The sequence below is a fragment of the Scyliorhinus canicula genome, chromosome 21 (genome assembly GCF_902713615.1).
Source record: "Scyliorhinus canicula chromosome 21, sScyCan1.1, whole genome shotgun sequence".
Lineage (NCBI taxonomy): Eukaryota > Metazoa > Chordata > Chondrichthyes > Carcharhiniformes > Scyliorhinidae > Scyliorhinus > Scyliorhinus canicula.
Window position 1 is genome coordinate 62520144 of NC_052166.1, and position 24935 is coordinate 62545078.

General features: G+C 47.2%; 1 protein-coding gene across 6 annotated transcripts in view; it reads right to left on the reverse strand.

The window, feature by feature from the left end:
- Positions 1 to 18992: 18992 nt before the first annotated feature.
- lhx3 (LIM homeobox 3) overlaps positions 18993 to 24935 on the reverse strand; it is a 189002-nt gene continuing 183059 nt past the window's right edge. For all 6 annotated transcript variants that reach the window (XM_038782330.1, XM_038782325.1, XM_038782324.1 and 3 more), the window contains 2 exons: positions 20155 to 20326; positions 18993 to 19543 (listed from right to left, as the gene is read on the reverse strand). In XM_038782330.1, coding sequence (XP_038638258.1) covers positions 19128 to 19543; positions 20155 to 20326 — 588 coding nt within the window. In that variant the 3' untranslated portion in view covers positions 18993 to 19127. The remainder of the gene's footprint in view (positions 19544 to 20154; positions 20327 to 24935) is intronic.

Consider the following 24935-nt stretch of genomic DNA (forward strand, 5'->3'; position numbering starts at 1 on the left):
CTCCAATCCAGACAGCAACATGTTGCCCATGTTGCAGTTCTCCATTGTCTCGTCAGCATGCTTGGCATGCACAGTGACTATATGATGATTAAATGTACAGATATGTGGTCTTCCCCCTCAGATGCAGCATCTGCAAGAGTCTCCGGTGACCCTGATGATCCCCTGCAACCTTTGCATACAAGATACTGGCACATGCACCAGCATCCCATTCTTTCTCTGAAGTAAGCACCAGTGCAGATACTGACACTTTGGTGGGCATTAGGTCATCAACTCCATGAGTATTGCATAGTGGTGAGGGCACATCTTGCATGGGGAGCTGGAAGATGCAGAGAGAGCCCAGTGTGCTGGAAGTTGGAGGTCTCCGAGGCAAATGACAAGTCTCTGGAACTTCTCAACAGGAGGCAAATGCTGGCTGTCCAGTGGGAAGTACAGAGAGACCTGGTGGATATCCCCGAGGGTCTGCATGCCATTGGCTCTGTCACGGAGGTGTCTCTGCGGAACCTGAATACTGTGTTGATGCTGAGCACCGAACACACAACCTCCTCCGTTGAAGGAGCGGCGACTCCTGGTACAGAGTCAGCCATTCCTGGGGTCACGCTCGGATCTGCAAGCCCACACACTGGCATTGAACTCAGGGAGTCGCTACCAGTGTGAGAGATGGATGGGACACTCAGTCTCTCTACTTGGTACCCATCCATCATTGGTGAGCAGGGAGGTGCTGACATGCCTCTCCTTCCAAAGGTCTCCCCCCGTGACTCTGCCCACGCTCACCTAGATCTCCTCTCCCTTACGCCCCTGGTTTCCTCTTCAGAGAAAGCCCCACCAGCTGAGTCTACTATCCCCATCTGATGAGATACACAGGGACCTGTACCTTACACATAAAGGTGCACTGTGCTGCGACCCTCAGACAAAGTTTCCGGTGAAGATAAGGTCGTCAAATACAGCTAAGCAGACTTAAAAAGCAACAGCAATCGGAACGGTAGCACAGTGGTCAGGACTTGTTTCACTGTGCCACGGTTTCCAGGCTTGAGTCACTATCTGTGCGGAGTCTGCACGTTCTCCCCGTGTCTGTGTGGGTTTCCTCCGGGTGCTCCGGTTTCCTCTCACAAGTCCCGAAAGACGTGCTGTTAGGTGAATTTCACATTCTGAATTCTCCCTCTGTGAACCCGAACAGGCGCCGGAATGTGGCGACTAGGGGCGTTTCACAGTAACTTCATTGCAGTGTTAATGTAAGCCTACTTGTGACAATAATAAAGATTATTATTATACGAATTGTGGCAAAACCCTGAACTTTGACAGCAGCAAATTCTCAAATAAAGCGAGGACCTATTTTCCTGCCCTTGGATGGCAATCTGATGAAAGCATGCTGCCCCACCTGCTCATTTTGTCCATGTCGTGAGTGGAAAATTACACGGGTAGCGTAAAATCTGTCAACAGACTTTTAAATGGCATTAAGTGCCTCTTTAATTGTTGGTGAGCATGACTCTGACTTCCACCCATGTCCGCCCACCTCAATATTGTGCACGATGGGGTCGAACTCAAGCCCAACATCATTTTGCACAATTTTATGTGAGTTTATGCCTTGGTTAAAGAGCATTAGGTTAGGTTAGGATGCACAGCAACATTCTTTTCAAATAGAGAATCATTTTTTTTTAAATATAAATTTAGAGTACCCAATTCATTTTTGCAATTAAGGGGCAATTTCAATCCACCTATCCTGCACATCTTTGGGATGTGGGGGCGAAACTCACGCAAACACGGGGAGAGAATGTGCAAACTCCACACGGACAGCGACCCAGAGCCGGGATCGAACCTGGGACCTCGGTGCCGTGAAACTGCAGTGCTACCACTGCACCACCGTTCTGCCCTACAAATAGAGAATCATAACAGTCGGAAAAGTCAGTGAACTTTTCAAGGACTGACTTTTTCACAGACACACCTCAGTTGAGGTAAAAACTTTTATGCAGCAAGCGATTAGGATTTGGAATGTGCTGCCTGAGCTTGTGGTGAAGACAGATTCAAACCATTATTTTCAAAAGGGAGTTGAATCATTGATTTGTAAAGAATTTCCGGATGATGGAGAAATGGCAGGGGAGTGGGACCAGCTGAGTTGCTCTTACAGAGAGCTGGCACAGAACCGAAGGGCCAAGTGGTCTCCTTCTGTGCTATAACATTATCCGATTCTATGAGATTAACCAAGATGTAGGACTGATAAAACCAGACAAAATCTTGAAATATCTGCGAAAATGTGGGTTAGGCACAGATGATAACTCAACAAGTGAGAGTGAGAGAGAGAATTATTAATTATTCTAACATCCTTCAGCATTAGCCATGGCTAGGCAGAGCAAGGATTACTTGAAGCAAAAGGGAGATCATTAACAGGGAAGATTTTAATAAATGTTTACAGCACACAAGGAGGACATTCGATGCACTGTGTCCATGCCAGTCAACACCGGTCTGACTACACTCATCCCAGTTTCCAGCATTTGACCCACAGTCCTGGAGGTTATGGCAGGGCAAGTGAATCTTTAAATACTTCTTAAATGCTACAAGTAGTGAGTTCCAGACTGAGCGAAAAGGTTTCTCCACAATTCACCTCTTAGTGTTCTACCTCGTATCTAAAATTTATGCCCTCTGGTTATTGACCCCTCCACCAATAGAAAACGTGCCTTCCTATCCATCCTATCTTTGTCCCTCATAATCTTATGCACCTTCATCAGGCCCCCTCTCAACCTTCATTGCTCCAACAGCCCCAGCCTACCCTCAGCCCAGACAGCATCTTGGTAAATCTTCTCTATGCCCTTGCCAATCCAATCACATCCTTCCTATAATGTAGTGACCAGAACTGCACACAGTACTCCAGCCTAACCAGCATTTTATAAAGCTCCAATATGACCTCCCTGCTCTTATATTGCATGGCTTGGCTAGTAAAGGCAATATTCACAAATGCATTCTTAACCACATTATATACCTGCCTTGTCACCTTTAGCGATCTGTGGATATGTACTCAAAGGGGTACATCAGTAAAATGATTTTACTTTCCCCCAACTCCATGAGAGGTGATCTCATTGAAACTGTGAATTGTTCCTGGATGCGACAGGGTGGGTGTGGATTGGATGTTACCTTTGGCTGGTGAGCCCAGAACAAGGGGACACAGTCTCAGAATTAGGGGTAGGAATTAGGAGGCATTTCTTCACTCGGAAGGTGCTAAATCTTTGGGATTCTCTGCCCCAGGGGGATGTGGAAGCTCAGTCATTAAGTATGTTCAAAACAGAAATTGGAAGATTTGCATGTGAACATAAGAATTCGGCCCTTCGAGCCTGTTCTGTCACTCACTAAGATCATAACTGATCTGAATGTAACCTCATTGCCACATTTCCACCTATCCCCAATAACTTTTTGCCCTCTTACTTATCAAGAATCTTGCTATAGAGGGAGCGCAGAGACGGTTTACCAGACTGATTCCCGGGGATGGCGGGACTGATATATGAGGAGAGATTGAGTCGGTTAGGATTGTACTGGCTGGAGTTCAGAAGAATGAAAGGGTGAATCACATAGAAACCTTAAAATTCTAACAGGACTAGACAGGGTCGATGCAGGAAGGAAGTTCCCGATGGTGGGTGTTTCCTGAACCAGGGGTCACAGTCTGAGAATATGGGGTAGACCATTTAGGACAGAAATTTCTTCACCCAGTGAGTCGTCGGCCTGTGGAATTTGTTACCACAGGAAGTAGTTGAGGCCAAAACATTGTGTGTTTTCAAGAAGCAGTTAGACATAGCACGTGGGGCGAAGGATATGGGGGGAAGGCAGGATTAGAGTATTGAGTTGGATGATCAGCCATGATCATAATGAATGGTGGAGCAGGCTCGAAGGGCCGAATGGCCCCTTTCTGCTCCTATTTTCTATATTTCTATCCAGCTCTGCCTTACAAATATTCAATGATTCTGCTTCCATCAGCCTTTTGAGGAAACCAGTTTCAACGACTCACCCCCCCCCCCCAAGGAATCATTTCTCCTCCCCTGTGTCTCCCCCACAAGAGGAAACATCCTTTCCACACCCACCCTGTGAAGACCCTTAAGGATCTTTCAGGATACTAATGACATTAAGAGATATGGGAATAGTGGGGGTGGGGTTGTGGAGGCAGACACTGAACCATGATCAGTGGAGCAGGCTGGATGGGCCGAATGGGCTAGACCATAGAACATAGAACAGTACAGCACAGAACAGGCCCTTCAGCCCTCAATGTTGTGCCGAGCCATGATCACCCTACTCAAACCCACGTATCCACCCTATACCCGTAACCCAACAACCTTAACCTTACTTTTATTAGGACACTACGGGCAATTTAGCATGGCCAATCCACCTAACCCGCACATCTTTGGACTGTGGGAGGAAACCGGAGCACCCGGAGGAAACCCACGCACACAGGGGGAGGACGTGCAGACTCCACACAGACAGTGACCCAGCCGGGAATCGAACCTGGGACCCTGGAGCTGTGAAGCATTTATGCTAACCACCATGCTACCCTGCTGCCCCAAAGAAATACGCACTTTCCTACCTTTCTTTTTATCCTGGTGACAATTATAATGTCTTGAAATGAAATGAAATGAAAATCGCTTATTGTCACGAGTAGGCTTCAATGAAGTTACTGTGAAAAGCCCCTAGTCGCCACATTCCGGCACCTGTCCGGGGAGGCTGGTACAGGAATCGAACCGTGCTGCTGGCCTGCTTGGTCTGCTTTCAAAGCCAGCGATTTAGCCTTGTGAGCTAAACCAGCCCTCTGTTCCTGGATTTGTGGTAAAATAATGCCAATCACAGTATCATTCTCAAACGAATGATACATTCTACCAGAAAAAAATATAAAGGTGATGGACTGCGACACGGTGGAGGTGTGAGCTTAAGTTTTTTAAAAATAAATTTAGAGTACCCAATTCGTTTTTTCCAATTAAGAGGCCATTTAGCATGGCCAATCCACCTACCCTGCACATCTTTGACTTGTGGGGGCGAAACCCACGCAAACATGGGGAGAATGTGCAAACTCCACACAGACAGTAACCCAGAGCCGGGATCGAACCTGGGACCTTGCCGCCGTGAGACAGCAGTGCTAACCACTGCACCACCGTGCTGCCCTGGTGTGACCTTAAGTAGGGTGCTCTTTCCAAGGGCCGGTGCAGACTCGATGGGCTGAATGGCCTCCTTCTGCACTGTGAATTCAATGATTTCTATGACCCCTTAACCTGACCTACCATAAACCCGCCTTTAATTTTTGAAATGTAAATGGGATTATAGTTTCTGCATATTCATTCGAATCAGTAGCAGCAAGTTGAAAACGCGAGTCCCCACCCCCTTCTCCGCCCACTCCCCCGGGGGAAATCAGCTCTCTCAGCCCCCGGGAGGGGGGTGCCAGGTTCAGGCAGGCCGCCCACTAAACAGTGCTTGGTAACAGTGCAGAGCAGAGAGATTAATGATCAGCTAATGCACAGCCTCTGAAATACACCTTCAGACTCAATCCTGCCGGTGCAGGGTTCCACACAGCCTGCAGGTGCGAGGCTTGACAAGAAGGAGAGGACGCAGAAAGGGGAAAGAAGAAATAAGAGAGAGTGAGAAAGAAATATAGAAAGCGTCGGAATGAAAAGGGAAGAACTTGCGGTTCTGTTGCGCGGCCTCTGCACTTCACACAAACAATGAAACTATTTTTTTCGACACACACTCGCTGTTGTAATCCAGGGAAGTCGCGTACCCCACCAGAAGTTGTTTAAATTAAATAAATGTGTCGCAACAATTCTTCTGCATTGAAGCGATTAAACGAAATATTGGTGAAAGCTGACAGGAGGATTTTTGTTATTCAGACAGGGGGCTATCTCTGATGAACTAAAACACCAACATCTCTTAATTCAAACGTTTAATTACCGGTATTTCCGGAGAGGGATGAGGGTTCGTTGGTCTTTTAAAACACCCTGTAACGGGGGAACCCAGACAAAGGAGGTGTGGAGAGGAGCTGGCTGAGATAGAAGGTGTGAATGGGTGGGTAATGGGTAATGGATATTGCAAACTGTCCAAAATGCTGCACAATGCCCGGGGAGAAAGAATCTCACCTATTTCATCCTGAGTTCTAGTACGTTTCCATTGATTCGACTGTTATGGCTTTGAGAAACATTGATACAGACTCGAAACGTTAGCTCCCTTCTCTTTCCACAGATGCTGCCAGACCTGCTGTGATTGTCCAGCATTTTCAGTTTTTTGTTGCAAATGTTAGCTTCACCAATCGGGTGTTTATTTGTTGCCTGTTTTCTCTGCGGTTTCAGTTTGGGCGAAATGCCCGTGTGTCCCTATTCCTAGGACGCCTCAATGATTGCTGACAATCCAGACTGCACGCACACTCATTCACTCACACACACACACACTCACGTACACACACATTCACCCATACACACATGCATTCATGCACACACACTCACAGATTCGCCTGCACACACTCACACATTCACACACACATAAGCTCATGTATAGACACACTCGCTCAGGGTTGACCACAGGAAGCACAAACTCACTCAGTTAATCCCCATTAAAACCGGTTTCCTTAGATTGAATTTGGAATTTAGGATAATTTGATGATAAGATACCAAGCAGGATGTTCCAGGTCAGTGAAATGAGAGAGTCAACTTCAGCTTGAAACGTTGCGAAACGAGAACAGGGACATATATCAGAGTGCAACTGGTCTTAAGCAGAACACCTTAGACTTAAGCCTTTGTTCAATTCTTCCGAATACAATTGCAACGATTTTTAATAGAGAGAACTTCAATATATTCAGAAAATTGTGGAGGCCTTTTTGTCATTTGCTAACAGTGCCTACAAATCTCTGCATGTATGTGTGAGGTCTCGAAGCTGAAGTTCTTTGTGAGGGTGGCCTCTCTAGATGTTTGCGTGTCTCTGTGATTATGTAGTGTGTAACTTACTGGTTATGCTGTATATATGGGTGTGTGTGTGTGAGTGTGTGTATATGTCAATTTGCCAGCTGACTTTCCCCCCAGCTTCTAATGATATTTTTGCATCAATTAACGGAATATTAAAGAAAATAATACTGTTTGCAATGCAATAAATGCAAACCACACAAACAATTGTTTGGGGAAGTGACATGAATACATGGGCTGTGTCAATCTGTGCCTCTCCCCGTTTACATACTTCACCACCCACTCCGTGTCTGTGTGTTTGTGTCACCAAACGTTTCGCAATCAATGTGTTTTTAAATGTCGATTTGCACAGAACCCCGCCCTTCATGGAAAGCGTTAACACTGCTTGGCTGCACCTCCCCCAGCCCTTGTACACCGCTCCCAACCTGTGTACACCGTTCCCAACCTGTGTACACCTCCCCCAACCGGTACACCTCCTCCAGCCCGTGTACTCCCCCCCCCAGCCCTTGTACACCGCTCCCAACCGTGTATACCTCCCCCAACCTGTACACCTCCACCAGCCCGTGTACACATCCTCCAGACCGTGTACAGCTCCCCCAGCCCGTGTACACCTGCTCGAGACCGTGTATACCTCCCCCAGCCCGTGTACACCTCCTCGAGACCGTGTACACCTCCCCCAGCCCGTGTACACCTCCTCCAGCCCTTGTACACCTCCTCCAGACCGTGTACACCTCCCCCAGCCCGTGTACAACGCTCCCAACCTGTGTACACCTCCTCCAGCCCTTGTACACCGCTCCCAACCTGTGTACACCTCCCCCAATCTGTACACCTCCCCCAGACCGTGTGCACCTCCTCCAGACCGTGTACACCTCCCCAAGCCCGTGTACAACGCTCCCAACCTGTGTACACCACCCCCAACCTGCGTACATCTCCCCTTCCCGTTTACACCTCCCCAGCGCGTGTACACTTCTCCCAGCCCGTGTACAACTCCTCCAGCCCGTGTACAATGCTCCCAACCTGTGTACACCACCCCAACCTGTGTACACCTCCCCTTCCGGTGTACACCTCCCCCAGCCCGTGTACACCTCACCCAACCCGTGTACACTTCTCCCAGACCGGGTACACCTCCCCCAGCCCGTGTACACCTCTCCCAGACCGGGTACACCTCCCCAAGCCCGTGTACAATGCTCCCAACCTGTGTACACCACCCCTACCTGTGTACATCTCCCCTTCCCGTTTACACCTCCCCTGCACATGTACATTTCTCCCAGCGCGTGTACACCACACCCAGCCTGTGCACTACTCCTCCAGCCCGTGTACAATGCTCCCAACCTGTGTACACCACCCCCAACCTGTGTACACCTCCACTTCCGATGTACACCTCCCCCTGCCCGTGTACACATCCCCAGCTTGTGTACACCTCCCCTTCCCATTTACACCCCCCCAGCGTGTGTACACCTCCCCCAGCCTGGAGCCCAGTTATCAGTGGCGTACCGCAGGGATCAGTTCTGGGTCCTCTGCTGTTTGTGATTTTCATTAACGACTTGGATGAGGGAGTTGAAGGGTGGGTCAGTAAATTTGCAGATGATACGAAGATTGGTGGAGTTGTGGATAGTGAGGATGGCTGTTGTCGGCTTCAAAGAGACATAGATAGAATGCAGAGCTGGGCTGAGAAGTGGCAGATGGAGTTTAACCCTGACAAATGTGAGGTTGTCCATTTTGGAAGGACAAATATGAATGCGGAATACAGGGTTAACGGTAGGGTTCTTGGCAATGTAGAGGAGCAGAGAGATCTTGGGGTCGATGTTCATAGATCTTTGAAAGTTGCAACTCAAGTGGATAGAGCTGTGAAGAAGGCCTATGGTGTGCTAGCGTTCATTAGCAGAGGGATTGAATTTAAGAGCCGTGAGGTGATGATGCAGCTGTACAAAACCTTGGTCAGGCCACATTTGGAGTACTGTGTGCAGTTCTGGTCGCCTCATTTTAGGAAGGATGTGGAAGCTTTGGAAAAGGTGCAAAGGAAATTTACCAGGATGTTGACTGGAATGGACAGTAGGTCATACGAGGAAAGGTTGAGGGTGCTAGGCCTTTTCTCATTAGAACGGAGAAGGATGAGGGGCGACTTGATAGAGGTTTATAAGATGATTAGGGGAATAGATAGAGTAGACAGTCAGAGATTTTTTCCCCCGGGTGGAACACACCATTACAAGGGGACATAAATTTAAGATAAATGGTGGAAGATATAGAGGGGATGTCAGAGGTAGGTTCTTTACCCAGAGAGTAGTGGGGGCATGGAATGCACTGCCTGTGGAAGTAGTTGAGTCGGAAACGTTAGGGACCTTCAAGCGGCTATTGGATAGGTACATGGATTAGGGTAGAATAATGGAGTGTAGGTTAACTTCTTAAGGGCAGCACGGTAGCATTGTGGATAGCACAATTGCTTCACAGCTCCAGGGTCCCAAGTTCGATTTCGACTTGAGTCACTGTCTGTGTGGAGTCTGCACATCCTCCCCGTGACTGCGTGGGTTTCCTCCGGGTACTCCGGTTTCCTCCCACAGTCCAAAAATGTGCAGGTTGGGTGGATTGGCCATGCAAAATTGTCCAAAATTCTATGATTAACCTAGGACAAAAGTTCGGCGCAACATCGTGGGCCGAAGGGCCTGTTCTGTGCTGTATTTCTCTATCTCTATCAGCCAGTGTACACCTCACCCAACCCGTGTACACTTCTCCCAAACCGGGTACACCTCCCCCAGCCCGTGTTCACCTCACCCAACCCGTGTACACTTCCCCCAGACCGGGTACACCTCCCCCAGCCCGTGTACACTTCCGCCAGACCGGGTACACCTCCCCAGCCCGTGTACACCTCTCCCAGCCCATGTACACCTCTCCCAGACCGGGTACACCTCCCCAGCCCGTGTACACCTCTCCCAGACCGGGTACAACTTCCCAAGCCCGTGTACACCTCCCCCAGCCCGTGTACACCTCTCCCAGACTGGGTACATCTCCCCAGCCCGTGTACACCTCTCCCAGACTGGGTACATCTCCCCAGCCCGTGTACACCTTCCCCAGCCCGTGTACACCTCCCCCAGCCCGTGTACACCTCCCCCAGCCCGGGTACACCTCCCCAGACCGGGTACACCTCCCCCAGCCCGGGTACACCTCCCCCAGACCGATTACACCTCCCCCAGCCCGTGTACATCTCTCCCAGACCGGGTACACCTCCCCAGCCCGTGTACACCTCCCCCAGCCCGTGTACACCTCCCCCAGCCCGGGTACACCTCCCCAGACCGGGTACACCTCCCCAGCCCGGGTACACCTCCCCCAGACCGGGTACACCTCCCCCAGCCCGTGTACATCTCTCCCAGACCGGGTACACCTCCCCAGCCCGTGTACACCTCCCCCAGACCGGGTACACCTCCCCCAGCCCGTGTACATCTCTCGCAGCCTATGTATCGATGTCGCAATGTTCTTACACTCTGTCCTGTGTGTACTGTTGTATTATTAAGTGGTTATATTTACAGCTGATCATTTTAATGTCGTTATTTGTAATTGTGTATTTACCTCTGGGTCTATGGTTATATTTGTGGATACGTGCTATGTATATCTGTCAAAGTCGGTGTATATGTATGTACCAGCGGTCTATTATCCCTCTGGTTAAATGTAGATCTCTGCCATGCTAGTATGCAGATATTTATGTGTGTGTCCGTGTACGGTGTCATTGGCAGCGTGTTCCCTGTGTGTTTTCATGTGGGGTCAATGTGCATTTGGTGGTTTATCTCACTCCCGGCTCTTTTGGGGGCATCGACGATTTTAAAATGACAGAAAGGTGTTGGGAAGCCATCAATGGGTTAAAGGGAGAGTTTAACCTCGCTGTAAAAATGTCCCCTTTCAGCAACCCCGCTGCACAAACGGTCCTCTCACTCAGGGGATTATAACCATCTTGTTTTATTTGTCCCAACTCATTGGTTGGGAGAGTTTAGGTTTAGGTTTAGCCACCTGCGCTGTCCCGGAACAGAGAAATTGCAGTTCAGAGCCGGCGGGGCGGAATGAGTCGATTAGAAACGGGCTTTACCTGAATGATTCGAAATGTCATGTTTGGCTGGTTGTGCTGGTCACACAGTTTTGGGCAGATCGAATGACCCCTCCCTTGACATCGAAGCCGCCTATTAGTCTAATAGCCAAACTGGCTGCCTCAGTGGAGGTTTTTTTTTTTGGTTAAGCTCGTTCGTTCAATTAAAAAAAAGGGAGTTTTCAAAAGGTTTGTTATCCGAGGGAGGGATTTGATTTTGTCCAGGGGCTTATCGCGGTTCAGAAGCGCTCGGATTGTTGTGAAACATCCGCAGGCCGAGCAAACAGAAATCGGAGGCGCAGCAAAACTGGACCAGACCCATCCTGATAAAGATTAACGGATTCATGTAACCGAATATAACAGAAACCCCCTCCCCCCACACCCACACAGACACACACCCACACACATACATATACACACACCCTCCCACACACAGACACATGGACAAATACACACAGACATACCCACACACACAGACATACCCCACACACACTCCCACACACACATACACACACACCCTCACACACAGACACTCACACACACACATACACACACACCCTCCCACACAGAGACTCACACACACACACCCTCCCACACACCCACACACAGACACATACACACAGACATACCCACACACACACAGACATACCCCCACACACCCACCCTCACACACTCCCACACACCCACACACACACAGACACATATACACAAACACACACCCACGCACATACACACACACCCTCCCACACACCCACACACACACACCCACACACACACCCTCCCACAGACACATACACACAGACATACCCACACACATAGACCCTCACACTCCCACACACCCACACATACACACAGACACACATACACCGACAGACACACACAGACATCCACACACACACCCTAACACACACCCACCACACACACAAACACACCCAGACACACACAAACACACCCAGACACACACGCACACATACTCACACCCAGGCGCACACACATACACCCACACCCACCCAGACACACATACACACGCAAACACACATACATACCCTCACCCAGACACACATTACACACAGATATACACACACACATATACATAGACACACATACACACACACATACCCAACCAGACACATACACACAGACACACACACACGCCCAGAAACACAGACACACACACAGACACGCACACCCAGAAACACAGACACACACACACGCCCATACACACACATACATACATACACACACCCAGAAGCACATAAACCCAGACACATACACCCAGACACATACAGATGAATGGGAAGCGAATCTGCCGAAAATTCTGACATGGGGGAAATTCCAATCTCAGATTGAGACACTTTCACCCGAACCAATGGGAAACTCGTCCAGTGAAATTCAACAGAGGCGCCTCAGGTTCCGACACAGATTGAAACATCCTAAAATTTCAAAAACTTTGCAAGATTTGGGATTTTCAACCGAAGGTTTATTCTAACCATTTCCATAAATGTGGCTAAACCCGCACCCAGCGATTCCCTGATCGCAGTCCCGCTCTGAGCTCAACCCCCCCCCCCCCCCCCCTCCCCCCGTTCTGAACACACGGAATAGGAATGGCTGTCGGCCATTCGGCCCCTCCAGGCTGTTCCGCCATTCCTGATCTGTTTGTGTTTTGAATTCCACATTCTCTCATCTACCTTCCCCCGCCCCCCACCCTCTATTCCTTGACCAACAAGGATCTAACTCCCTCAGGACTCTCTGCCTCCGCTTCCACTGCCTCTCCCAGGCAAAATGGCACAGCCTAAAAATAATCTCCTCATCTCTGTTTCATAAGGGCGACCCCCAATTTTAATATTAGTCCTGGACCCACCCACAAGAGGAAACATTCTTTCCACGTCCAGCTTGTGTGACAATTTTCATTTCATTTCATTTCAACACTATTCCGGGTTTAATACACTTCAAAAATCCCAAATCAATAATTTCCACATACCAATACATATTTTGACCAATCAGGGGGATCTCTTTCTAAAACATTTCTCAAATCCTGATTTGAGGATTGGAGGTATATTTCAATTGTAATGACAGGAATATATATTTCCTTTTGCCCTAACGCTAAAAAGTTTGTTTTTCCTTGATGGTGTCCATATTGGATTGGATTGGATTTGTTTATTGTCACGTGTACCGAGGTACAGTGAGAAGTATTTTTCTGCGAGCAGCTCAACAGATCATTAAGTACATGGGAAGAAAAGGGAAAAAAAGAAAATGCATAATACGGGGACACAAGGTACACAATGTAACTACGTAACACCAGCATCGGGTGAAGCATACAGGGTGTAGTGTTAATGAGGTCAGTCCATAAGAGGGTCGTCAGGAGTCTGGTAACTGCGGGGAAGAAGCTGTTTTTGAATCTGAGTTTTCTCTGAGTTTGGTTGGAAAGTTCCGCTGCAAAACGGAATGAATTGAACAAGAATAGCATTTAATTATATATAATATCAGCATATAACCCACATGGTCAGTGTTTGGGAGGTTGGGAGTAATGATTTGAAGTTTTAAACCCTTGATTTAACTCCACAGAGGAATCAAATTACATCCAATGATCAAAACACAGATTAGTAATGAGTTTATTTTTAAATCAAATTCTCTTCGCTGACACCATCTCCCCCCCCCCCCCCCCCCAACAAAATGGCACTAACCATTGATAAAAAAATCACATTTTACACTGGCCTCGGAATCAGAAAGTTTTGAGTTCAATTTCCACTCCAGAGACTCCAGTCCGAAAATCAAGGCTGACACTCTGCTTGCGGTACTGAGGGGGGCTGCACTGGACGGGAAATGTTGACCTCAGGGCCCCACGGCTCTCAGGTCGAGGTGATCAATCCCATGCCACTAGCCACATGCCACGTAGGCAGCACGGTAGCATTGTGGATAGCACAATCGCTTCACAGCTCCAGGGTCCCAGGTTCGATTCTGGCTTGGGTCACTGTCTGTGCGGAGTCTGCACATCCTCCCCGTGTGTGTGTGGGTTTCCTCCGGGTGCTCCAGTTTCCTCCCACAATCTAAAGATGTGCAGGTTAGGTGGATTGGCCATGATAAATTTCCCTTAGTGTCCAAAATTGCCCTTAGTATTGGGTGGGGTTACTGGGTTATGGGGATAGGGTGGAGGTGTTGACCTTGGGTAGGGTGCTCTTTCCAAGAGCCGGAGCAGACTTGATGGGCCAAATGGCCTCCTTCTGCACTGTAAATTCTATGTAAATTTCAAAGAATAGCAGACGAGTTCACCCTGCTTGCCTAGCCCATACCTGTCCCTCAGTCAAATGTCACCAAAAAACTGATCATCTGGTCTTGTCAGAGTGCTGTTTGTGCACAACTTGGCTGCAGTATTTCTGACCTCGCAACAGTCACCTTCCAAACTTTCTTCTTTGGAACTTTGGGAGGGCAGCTGGTCATGAACAGAGGCTGAGGAAATTGGGTTGAGAGTCTCTGGAGTTTAGAAGAATGAGAATGATCTCATGCAAGCACACACAATTCTGGCATCGCTTCACTGGGTAGACCCTGATAGGCCGTTTCCTCTGGCTGGGGAATCTAGAACATGGAGACCCTTTTCCAGGGTAAGGGGCCAATTATTTTAGACTGAGATTAGGAGAAAGCATGCCACTCAAATCTTTGGAATTACCTACCCCAGAGGGTTGTGGATGCTACATTGTTGAGTGGGAGGGAAGATGAGAGGGACTCTCATTGACATCAAGATATTGAAGACCATAAGACATAGGAGCAGAATTGGGACATTCAGCCCACTGAGTCTGTTCCACCATTCAATCATGCCCATTCTCTGCCTTCTCCCCATAACTCTTGATCCCCTTATTAATCAAGAACCTATCTATCTCTGTCTTAAAGACACTCAGTGGTTTGGCCTCCACATCCTTCTGCGGCAATGAGTTCCACAGATTCACCACCCTCTGGCTGACGAAATTCCTCCTAATCTCTGTTTTAAAGGATCGTCCCTTCAGTCTGAGGCTGTGCCCTCAGGATCTAGTTTTTCCGACTAGTGGAAACATCCTCTCCACGTTCACTCTATCTAAGCCTCTCAGTGTTTGGTAAGTTTCAATGAGATCATCCTTCTAAACTCTATCGAGCACAGATCCAGTGTCCTCAATTGCTCATCATTCATTCATTCCAGGGATCATTCTTGTGAACCTCCTCTGGACACTGAATGAGTGTAACATTAAAGAATAGTCATATCCGGCACAAAGGAACATAGTTGTGGTTGTTGGAGGCCAATCATCTCCGTGTCAATTCATCCCTGTGGGAGTTCCTCTGGGTAATGTTCTAGGTACAACCACATCCAGCTACTTCATCAGTGACCTTTCCTCCATTATCGGGTAAGAAGTCTGGATCTTATACCGGTGCAAAATGTACAATGTAACCATCATTTCGAACAGTATGGTTTTGTTTTGCTAACTATCTTGACCGGAAACTGGTCACACATTTCCCCCAAATCTGAATTCTTCGTTTCGAGTCTCACCCATTTATTGCAAATCCCTTAACCCTTCCACTGTACCGGATGGAACACATTTCCACAATGATCTCATTAGCCTCCATCTGCTGGTGAAATTCCAGGTGACAGGAAAACCCCACGGAATATTGGGACAGAGAGTATTCGGGATTGGTGAATGTCGCAGGAAGGTCATCTGAGGTTATGTAAATCTTGACACCGGGTGTGATGGCATCAGACTCTGAAATTAACTCAAACCTGTTCATCTTAGCACCCCTCCCCACACACACACACACCCTCACACACACATTCACACATGCACCCACACACCACCAACACCCTCCTTCATAAACCTCCTTAAAACCTATTTGTTAGGCTACTGATCTTCATTTATAACCTTCCTTCCTTCACTCATTCTTAGGAGATGGACAGAATAATACCAGGGATGGGGGTAAATGAAAGAAGACCTATTTGTCCTGCTTTTATGTAAGTTCTGATAGGATGAGTAAGGAGAATCAGGTTTCCACCGAGGGTCGGTATGGAATGGACAGAGATGTGAAATAAACTGGCAAAAGCTCCGGAGGGGAAAGAGGATTTTGATGTAAATGCAATGCATTATGATTTGGGATGTGCTGTCTGAATGGAGCGGCAAGTGGCTCGAGCTAGAACATTCAAAGAGGAATCGCATATATGCCTGGAAAGGAATACATTTAGGACCATGGGGAAAGAGCATGGGAGTGGGTCTGCCTAAGGGCCAGCAGACGTACCATGGGCTGAGCGGCCTCCCATGAATGAAAAATGAAATGAAAATCGCTTATTGTCACAAGTAGGCTTCAAATGAAGTTACTGTGAAAGCCCCTAGGCGCCACATTCCGGCGCCTGTTCGGGAAGGCTGGTACGGGAATTGAACCGTGCTGCCAGCCTGCTTTGGTCTGCTGTCAAAGCCAGCGATTTAGCCCAGTGTGCTAAACCAGTTCCATGATTGGATTATCATTCTGAGGATGTAGGGAGCTTTACATGCCGTATATAATAAATAGATAGTAAGTGGAGGTTGTCAGATGTAACCAGTATTCATGACTCGCCACTGCTGGGTTACTGCTGTGAGAGGATGTAAAGTGATGGGGATTACCTCGATCCGACAGAGCAATAAAAGGACGCTAATATTCTGGCGTGGGATCTGCATGGCAAATACGGGACTGAATTCATCAAAATCACTCCAGATAGAGTGAAGCCTCTGAAATGCGGGATTACGAGGAACATAACCTTAAACGGCTCCATCGTATATCTCTATTTAGATCTGAAACGTTAACTCTGTTTCTGTCTCCACAGATGCTGCTGAACATTCCCAACATTTCCTGTCTATATTTGAGATTACCAGCACCAAACAAAACAGCGGTCTCTGCACAAGCCGTGTTAATTTTAGCTGATAAATTTATTAAAGATTTGTCTTACTGATCATTCAGAAAGAATAAATAAAAGACAGTAACACATTTACACGTGACCTGTAATAACTTCCATATCCAATCTGTATATGTAAAACACTTTACACAGTATAACTCCCGCTGACAAAATGTTGCATCGACTACAGTTCCCTGTTTTGGTTTTTTTTGCATTTTTTAAAGTGTTTTTTTCTCTAAAATCGCAACACTATTTTAAATCCTAAAAATACCACTAAAGAGACCGTTTTCCTTTATCCACAATAAAAATACACTTTACAGAAATTCGGGTCGTTTTCCCTCCCAGTCCAGGAGGGGGGGAGGTGAGGGTTAGGGTGCTGGGAGAAATGTATATTTGGCAACAAACAGATATTGCAAAGTGCAATTGGTAAATAAACCTCCCCCCCCAAAAAAAATTTTTTTAAATAAAAGAAAATAAAATGACACAAGCTTGGAGGTGAGAGTTGGCCACAATTAAACACATTTAATACAACACGCCACCTACCCAATGAGCTGCCGTTCAAGAGAAAGACTTTGCCTGGGGAAAGTCCCAGAGCCCGGGAGTGGGGAGGTGTCTGTGTGTGTGTGGTGTGGGGCGGGGTGGGGGGGGGGGGGGGGGAGTGCTTTTGAAGCACAGTCGCTGCTGTAACGGTGGGGGGGGGGGGGGGGTGACTCGTCGACAGCTGGTGTGCACACAGCAAGATCCCACACACAGGCCTCACTTGTGTGAAGCACGTCTGCCTATTGTGCCACCGACCACGTGCCAACAGTAAACCTCGAGCCTCCGAATGAGAGTGAATGTTTCTATATATTATGGACTATATCCGCCCGTTTAACATTCAGAGACTTTCCCTGCACACCCGCTCTTTTGTTCAATCCCCGCTGGGAGGCATTTTCTTAGATAGTCAAACCCCTCTGTGTGGCTAAACGCTCAGGATTCCAGCACCGTGATGCTTTGAAGAGCACAACATGATCAGAGACTCTGTAACTCAGGGCTGTAGGTTTCATACAACACACAGGGCGGCTGGGTCAGCCCCTGTTTCAGTATGTGTGTGTGTGTGCTGCTTGGTAACTGAACAGCAAAATCGGAATGTCTACGAGTTGTGGCGGAAGCTGAGTTCGGATTCTCCACGGGTGTAGCCTGTTCACTTGCTTCAAACACTTTCCTCGTTTCACGCTGAACAGCGAATGTTTAAAATCCAGCAGAGTTCAACAGCCCGTTGCCGCAGATAGACGTTTTGCCTTTCAAAAAAGAGGCGAAATTGGGGCGAACGTTGCAGTGTTGCTGAGAGACGTGTGGGCAGTTGTGAAAGGGACAATCCTGGAGTTCCCAGTCCCTGGTGGATGGCCGATTGTTTCAGTTCTCCCTTCGGGTGGAAAGGGACTGTTTTTAAAGGTGGGGCTGTGTGTGTGTGTGTGAGAGAGAGAGAGGAGACAGAGAGAGGAGGGTGTGTGAGAGAGAGAGGAGGCGGAGAGAGGAGGGTGTGTGTGTGAGAGAGAGGAGACAGAGAGAGGAGGATGTGTGTGAGAGAGAGAGGAGACAGAGAGAGGTGTGTGTGTATGCGTGAGAGAGAGGAGACAGAGAGAGGAGGATGTGAGTGTGAGAGAGAGGAGACAGAGAGAGGAGGGTGTGTGTGTATGTGTGAGGGAGAGGGGGGAGACAGAGAGAGGAGGGTGTGTGTGTGTGTGTGTAAGAGAGAGGAGACAGAGAGAGGAGGGTGTGTGTGAGAGAGAGAGGAGACAGAGAGAGGTGTGTGTGTATGTGTGAGAGAGAGGAGACAGAGAGAGGAGGGTGTGTGTGTGAGAGAGAGGAGACAGAGAGAGGAGGGTGTGTGTGTGAGAGAGAGAGGAGACAGAGAGAGGTGTGTGTGTATGCGTGAGAGAGAGGAGACAGAGAGAGGAGGGTGTGTGTGTGAGAGAGAGAGAGGAGACAGAGAGAGGAGGGTGTGCGTGAGAGAGAGGAGACAGAGAGAGGAGGGTGTGTGTGTGAGAGAGGAGACAGAGAGAGGAGTGTGTGTGTGAGAGAGGAGACAGAGAGAGGAGGGTGTGAGTGTGAGAGAGAGGAGACAGAGAGAGGAGGGTGTGTGTGTATGTGTGAGGGAGAGGGAGGAGACAGTGAGAGGAGGGGCGTGTATGTGTGTGAGGGAGAGAGGGATGAGACAGAGAGAGGAGGGTGTGTGTGTGAGAGAGGGAAGAGGCAGAGAGAGGAGGGGGCGTGTGTATGGCTGTTAAAATTGTGCATGTTCCACCTCATCCAGCCAGGAAGCCGGACTGGCCGGGAAATCAGGATAGCCTCCGCTGCTGTCTGTGGACAGGTCCGAACTGGGATCATTTGCTCCTAAGACGCGCATGGCCTGGCTCATACCTTGTCCCCCTGCTTGTGCCAGGATGGCCAAGCCCGTGTCCTGGTACACGAGGCCGGACATGAGGGGCGGATGGGGTGGGATGGTTTGCAGAGAAGCTGGTGACTGAGGGACACCATAAGGGCTGTTGGACCTCAGGTCGTGGTACTGATCCTGGGAGAGCACGCCATCGATTGAGAAGCTTCCATTGCTTGCAGTCTGCCTGCCCAGGCCTGGAGAGCTGTCATTCAAGCTCCTGTACATCCCATTCGCATGGCCCATGTCTGACATTGAGTGTTCATCTACATGTAAGAATAACAAGTACATATTAAAATCCAACAATCCGGGAAGGAGAGTTAGTCATGGGAGGGAGTAAGCTTTGTCGCGCGCATTGGAGTTATTTAGAAGGAAGCTATTCCGCGCATTGTGCTTGTACCAGCTCCCTGAAAAGTTAATCTAATTAGCTCCACACTTCCACCACTCTCTTTCACAACCTTGCAAATGTTCCACTTGAAAATATATATCCAATTCCTTTTTGAAAGTTACCAATGAGTCTGCTTCCTTCCAGATAGTGCTTTGCATTTCCTAATAACTTGCTCGGTAATGAAAACAATCTCCTTGTCTCCCTGTTTGGTCTGGTACTGATTGTCCTAAGTCTGTGTCCTCTGATTGTCGACCCTCCTGCCAGTGGAAACAATCTCCCCTTATTCATTCTATCAAAACCCCTCAAAATGTCGATGACCTCTATTAAATCTCCTCTTGACATACTTTTGATTAGATTCGAACAATCCCAATCTCTCCATATATCTGAAATGCTGATGTTAGACTAATAGTCCAAAAGTTTTCATTGTTGGGTTCACTTATTTTCTGGGGCAATTAAAACTCAGTTCCAACTTGACTATCAGACACCGACCTGTGAAGGACACTTCGGCATCGCTGGCCACCCCATCGTCCTGGATGCTGTCCTTGTCCGATTTGGAGCTTGCTCTGGATCGCTTGATGTTCCTGAAATATTGGCCCCACCTCTGCCTGCCGGCATCTTTTTTCAATCGTTTCTCCTTTGCTCGTCGATTCTGAAACCAAACCTAATGGAGACAAAAGCAAAGGTGTATTTATAACCTAAACGTCAATTGTTTGGAACCTCCAAACTGTGGTGTGTGATGTCTGCTGCACTGTATACAATACAAAAAAAAACAGTATCACACTTTAAAATGCACTGTTACCTGGGAGAGCTGATCAACACTGCATTTGGTGTGGCAATGAGCACAAAGGTCACCAGAATGCACCCACCTAAACAAAAAATTAGCAAAAGTAATTAGGCAGCTCTGGTTCACTTGGTTACACTCTTGCATCTGGGTCAGAAGATATTCTTACTCTAGACACTTGAAGGCATAACCTAGGTTTGCAGTCCAGTGCAGCACTGTCGGGAATGCTGTCTTTCAGATCAAACGTTGACTCAAGGTCCAATCTGCACTCTCACGTAGAATACTTTGAAAAAGGGCAGCAGAGTTCTGCCCAGCCTCCTGGGCAACGTTAACTCTCAACCAACATCACTAAAGGAGATTATCTGGTTAGTATTACATTGCTATTGGGGAGACCTTGTTGTGTGCAAATTGGCTGCTGCGTTTCTTACTGTGACTACACTTGTCAAAGTATTTAATTAGTGATGAAGTGCTTCGCCACACCTCGAGATCATGAAAGGCACAATATGAATGCAAGTTGCTTCTTTAAAATGTAATCAGCAGTCTGAGGGCCATCCATATTCTGGCACCATCAGGGATCATGCCACCTCCTATTCAGAAGCTGAACAACATTCTCGATGCTCTTTATTTCTCCGGACATATCAGAAGAGATGGAGGATTTTCCAGTTTGGGGAATGCAAACAACTGCCCTATAACCCCACCGTGCACTGCAATGGTCTATCTATGGGTTTGTGCCATCCTTAGTACCATCATTTTAAACATCTTTATTTTGAATGAACGGATAAGGAACCCTTCACCCTCTCTCAGCAAATTGTCGTCTACTATCAACTGTTGCTCACAAAGTAGCAATACAGGAGGCCCCACATTGGCACCAGAACTGTATCGAAGCAATCAACCTGTTCATACTGGTTGAGAGCTGGTATCTCAAATTTCATTAGCAACACAGCAACAGAAGTAGGTCATTCCTCTTGAGCCTGTTCCACCATTCAAGCAGATCATTGCAGGCCATTATGGCATTAGCAATCTTATGTGGTTAGGTTAAGTGCAAGATCTTGGCAATGTATCTGTCTAAACAGGTAGCTGGAAGAGAGGGTCTGATACACTGCTCACTGGCAATGTTCTTGTCAGTTTCAAAGGCAGCAGTGGGCATTAACAGTGCTTCAAGCTTGGGCATGTGGTGCCAGGCATTTCACAAGCGAAGGCACAACAATAGTACTTTGTTGGCTTCAAAATAACATTGGCTTGTGTTTATTTTTGTTATTTTTAATTGCATTCTCTTTGCAAAGGTAATTTGCTGAGTGGATCAATAATGTGTAAACCATGTGGGGTTGCCTATGATATAAAGGCCTGCAATGTTCTACTTGAATGGCGGAACAGGCTCAAAGGGATGAATGATTTACTTCTACTGCTGTGTTCCTCTCCAGTCACGCACCATGATGACAGACCTATCACAGTTTTTTCACTGCTAGTGGGTAAATATTGTGGTGGTCACTGCAGTGGTTCAAGGAGAAGGCCAACCATGCTTTCGCAACGCAATTAAGGATAAGATGTAATTGTGGCATTGCCAGTATCACCCACAGATTGAGAACAACATTTTAGGATTTGTGTTCAGCTCACTTGGTTAGACACCTGGTGTGTGAAGCTGTGTGTGAACCCAGCAGCACGGATTCAATTCCCGTACCGGCTAAGATTATTCATGAAGGCCCCACCTTCTCAACCTTGCCCCTCGCCTGAGGTACGGTGACTCTTAGGTTAAGTCACCTCCAGTCAGCTCTGCCCTTCAATGGGAAAAGCAGCAAAGCAGCCTATGATCATCTGGGACTATGATGGCTTTACCTTACCATATGCGTATCATAACTTGTGTTCAATGCCAATATGTCCATTTATAACGAGAATCATGCAAATAATGTTTGGGAGGTTTTGCTCCTATTGACGCTGGGTTGTTGGGGATCATACCGAGGGCTTAAAGTTTCACCCTTTTGCACAATGTTTAAATGTGAACATGGCAAAAGTGGCACTGGTTTGGCATTGTGCACAACATAAATAATCGAGTTATCCCACTAGTTGATCCTGACTGTGCTCAGGTTTCTTGAGATCAGAATACCAATGAAATTTTACTGTTAGTAAAAACAAACGGTTAAAAAAAGGTTCATAGCAATAATTTGCAGGTGCATCATAACTGCTGTGAAACCCAAAGCAGGTAAGAGTGAAGGTAATGAAGATTAAACTCAGGTCAGGGATCTTGTACTCAGTTGTACACTGGGACAAGGTCTGCAGCATAACTCACCTTGAAATGTCTGGAAAATAGGAACATTATTGAAAATTGATACCCTCATTAGATGCAGCCAATACCTCATTTATGTTACTTGGCCTGAACTGAACTGCAATTCTTCTCCCCAGAAGAGTTGTGTTCAACTTTAAATGTTTTATAGAGCAAACTTTGGCTTTGTCACACTTTCTAAACACTTAAATCAACTTCAAGTTAGTTTGCAGAACACTCAGCATATCCAAGAAATCTGTGTATACTTTCTAAATTCAGGTTTAACATTAGACTACAGTTGTACCCCAAGTGTCATCAGAGATAACCTGGTTTGAAACTGGTCTGTTGAAATGTCGTAACATTTATACCATTGCTGAACCCACTTGGCTAAGTAAACACTAGTTCTCAGAGCATATTGATTGACACTGTGTTTGGCAGGTTTTTCAGAGGGCAGTGGGCATGAATAGTGCTTCAAGCATGGGCGATGGTGCCAGCAGAACCAAGTCAATGGCACATTCTCACTTTTCAAACTATTATTTGCCTGCTCACAGAGTCCCTTGTTGAAGCCAATATTATATTGCAGCTTTTGTGTCCCAGTATAGCGGAAACTTGTTCGCTGCAATGTCAATGTATAATCCTTTCCTTGCATTGTCAGCATTACAGTCATGTGAATTCAACAAACGTTTCTCCCCATTATGAAATTTGCCACCTAAGAGAAAACTACTTTCTCTATACACCAATCAGATTGGCAACAAATGTAATGAAGTTTCATCTTTTTCCTTCAACCTAGATTGGAAGTTTTATTTTCTACCAGGGAGCCCAGAGAGAGGTAGATCAGGCTGTGCTGTGGAATCATAACAAAATAAACAGATGAAAATCAGTACGGAGGGTGTTCAATTACTTGCCACTCATAAGGATTAGGGTTTCTATTTTACGATTGGTTATTATTCATTCTGAATAATCAGAATTGTGCATCTCTTTGGATGTGATTTCATAAGCAACGTGTGTGCAGTGAGTTCCAAGTCTTATTGCATTGCTGACCTTCAGTGCGCAGTCACTGTAACTGAGCACTTACTCAAAGATGTTTTTGTCGGAACTGGATAATTCACCAAGAAGCACATGATGAGCAGACGGGACATTGATCCCGTTACACTGGCCTCTTTCCATAGGCAACGTACAGTCTCAGGGACATCCTGAAGGGTGACCTACCTGTTAAAGGTCTTTAAGATTATGAAAAGGTTTGATCGGGTAGATGTAGAGAACGTGTTTCCATCTGCAGCTGAGACTAGAACTGAGGATTATAGTCACTGACAAATCCAATAGGATATTCAGGAGAAACCTCTTTTCCAGAGAATGGTTAAAATGCGGAACTCGCTAGCACAAGGAGTAGGTGAAGCGAATAACTTTGACATACTTAAGAGGAAGCTTGATTAGCACTTCAGAGAGGAAGGAATAGAAGGTTTCATTGATGGGGTTGGATGATGAAAGGTGGGAGGGAGATCCTGGCATGAACCTGTTGGGCTGAATGGCCTGTTTCTGATTTGTAGGTACCATGTAAACTGGGTAGCTTTGTAATCCCAGACACCCATGCACTTGCCAAGGAAATGTATCCCTCCCCAGGTTGACCCCATGATTTGAGCATCAGCCACACAGTCCAAGGTGATGAAGCCTTAAACAGAAGGTGTGCTTTATGGAGTCAGCATGTGACCTAAAATCTGCTGTTTCAAATCCACTGTGTTTCAAGGGTTTGTTCCATTGTATTTTGGATAATTCCACAGTTCCTGTATCCATTGGCCTAACTGCATCACATTCAGAATTACTTTCAAAGAGCAACCGTAATTTTTCCTTCAGCATTTTTACCAGAATCTGATCGAGGGGTGTAAGATCAGAGGGCATAGGTATAAATGGTGAAGGAAATCTCTGATGGCTACCCCAGTGAGTTTGAATAATAGGAGATCTAATCTGTCCATTAACATTAATTGGACGACCAGGCCCAATGGGACCATGAGCAAACAGCAAAGGCAATGGTCGCACTTCCAATGTTATTGGTAAATCATTATCGTCCAATTATCACTGGAACACCAATAAACATTGTTGGAATCAATAGAGCAGCATTATCTTCTGTACATATAGCGTTCGTCCCCCGGTCATGTTTTTGCATCACTGGTGGCCCCAGGCACTGGAATTTCCTCCCTAATCCTCTCCATGTCTCCCTTTAAGACTCGATGCAAG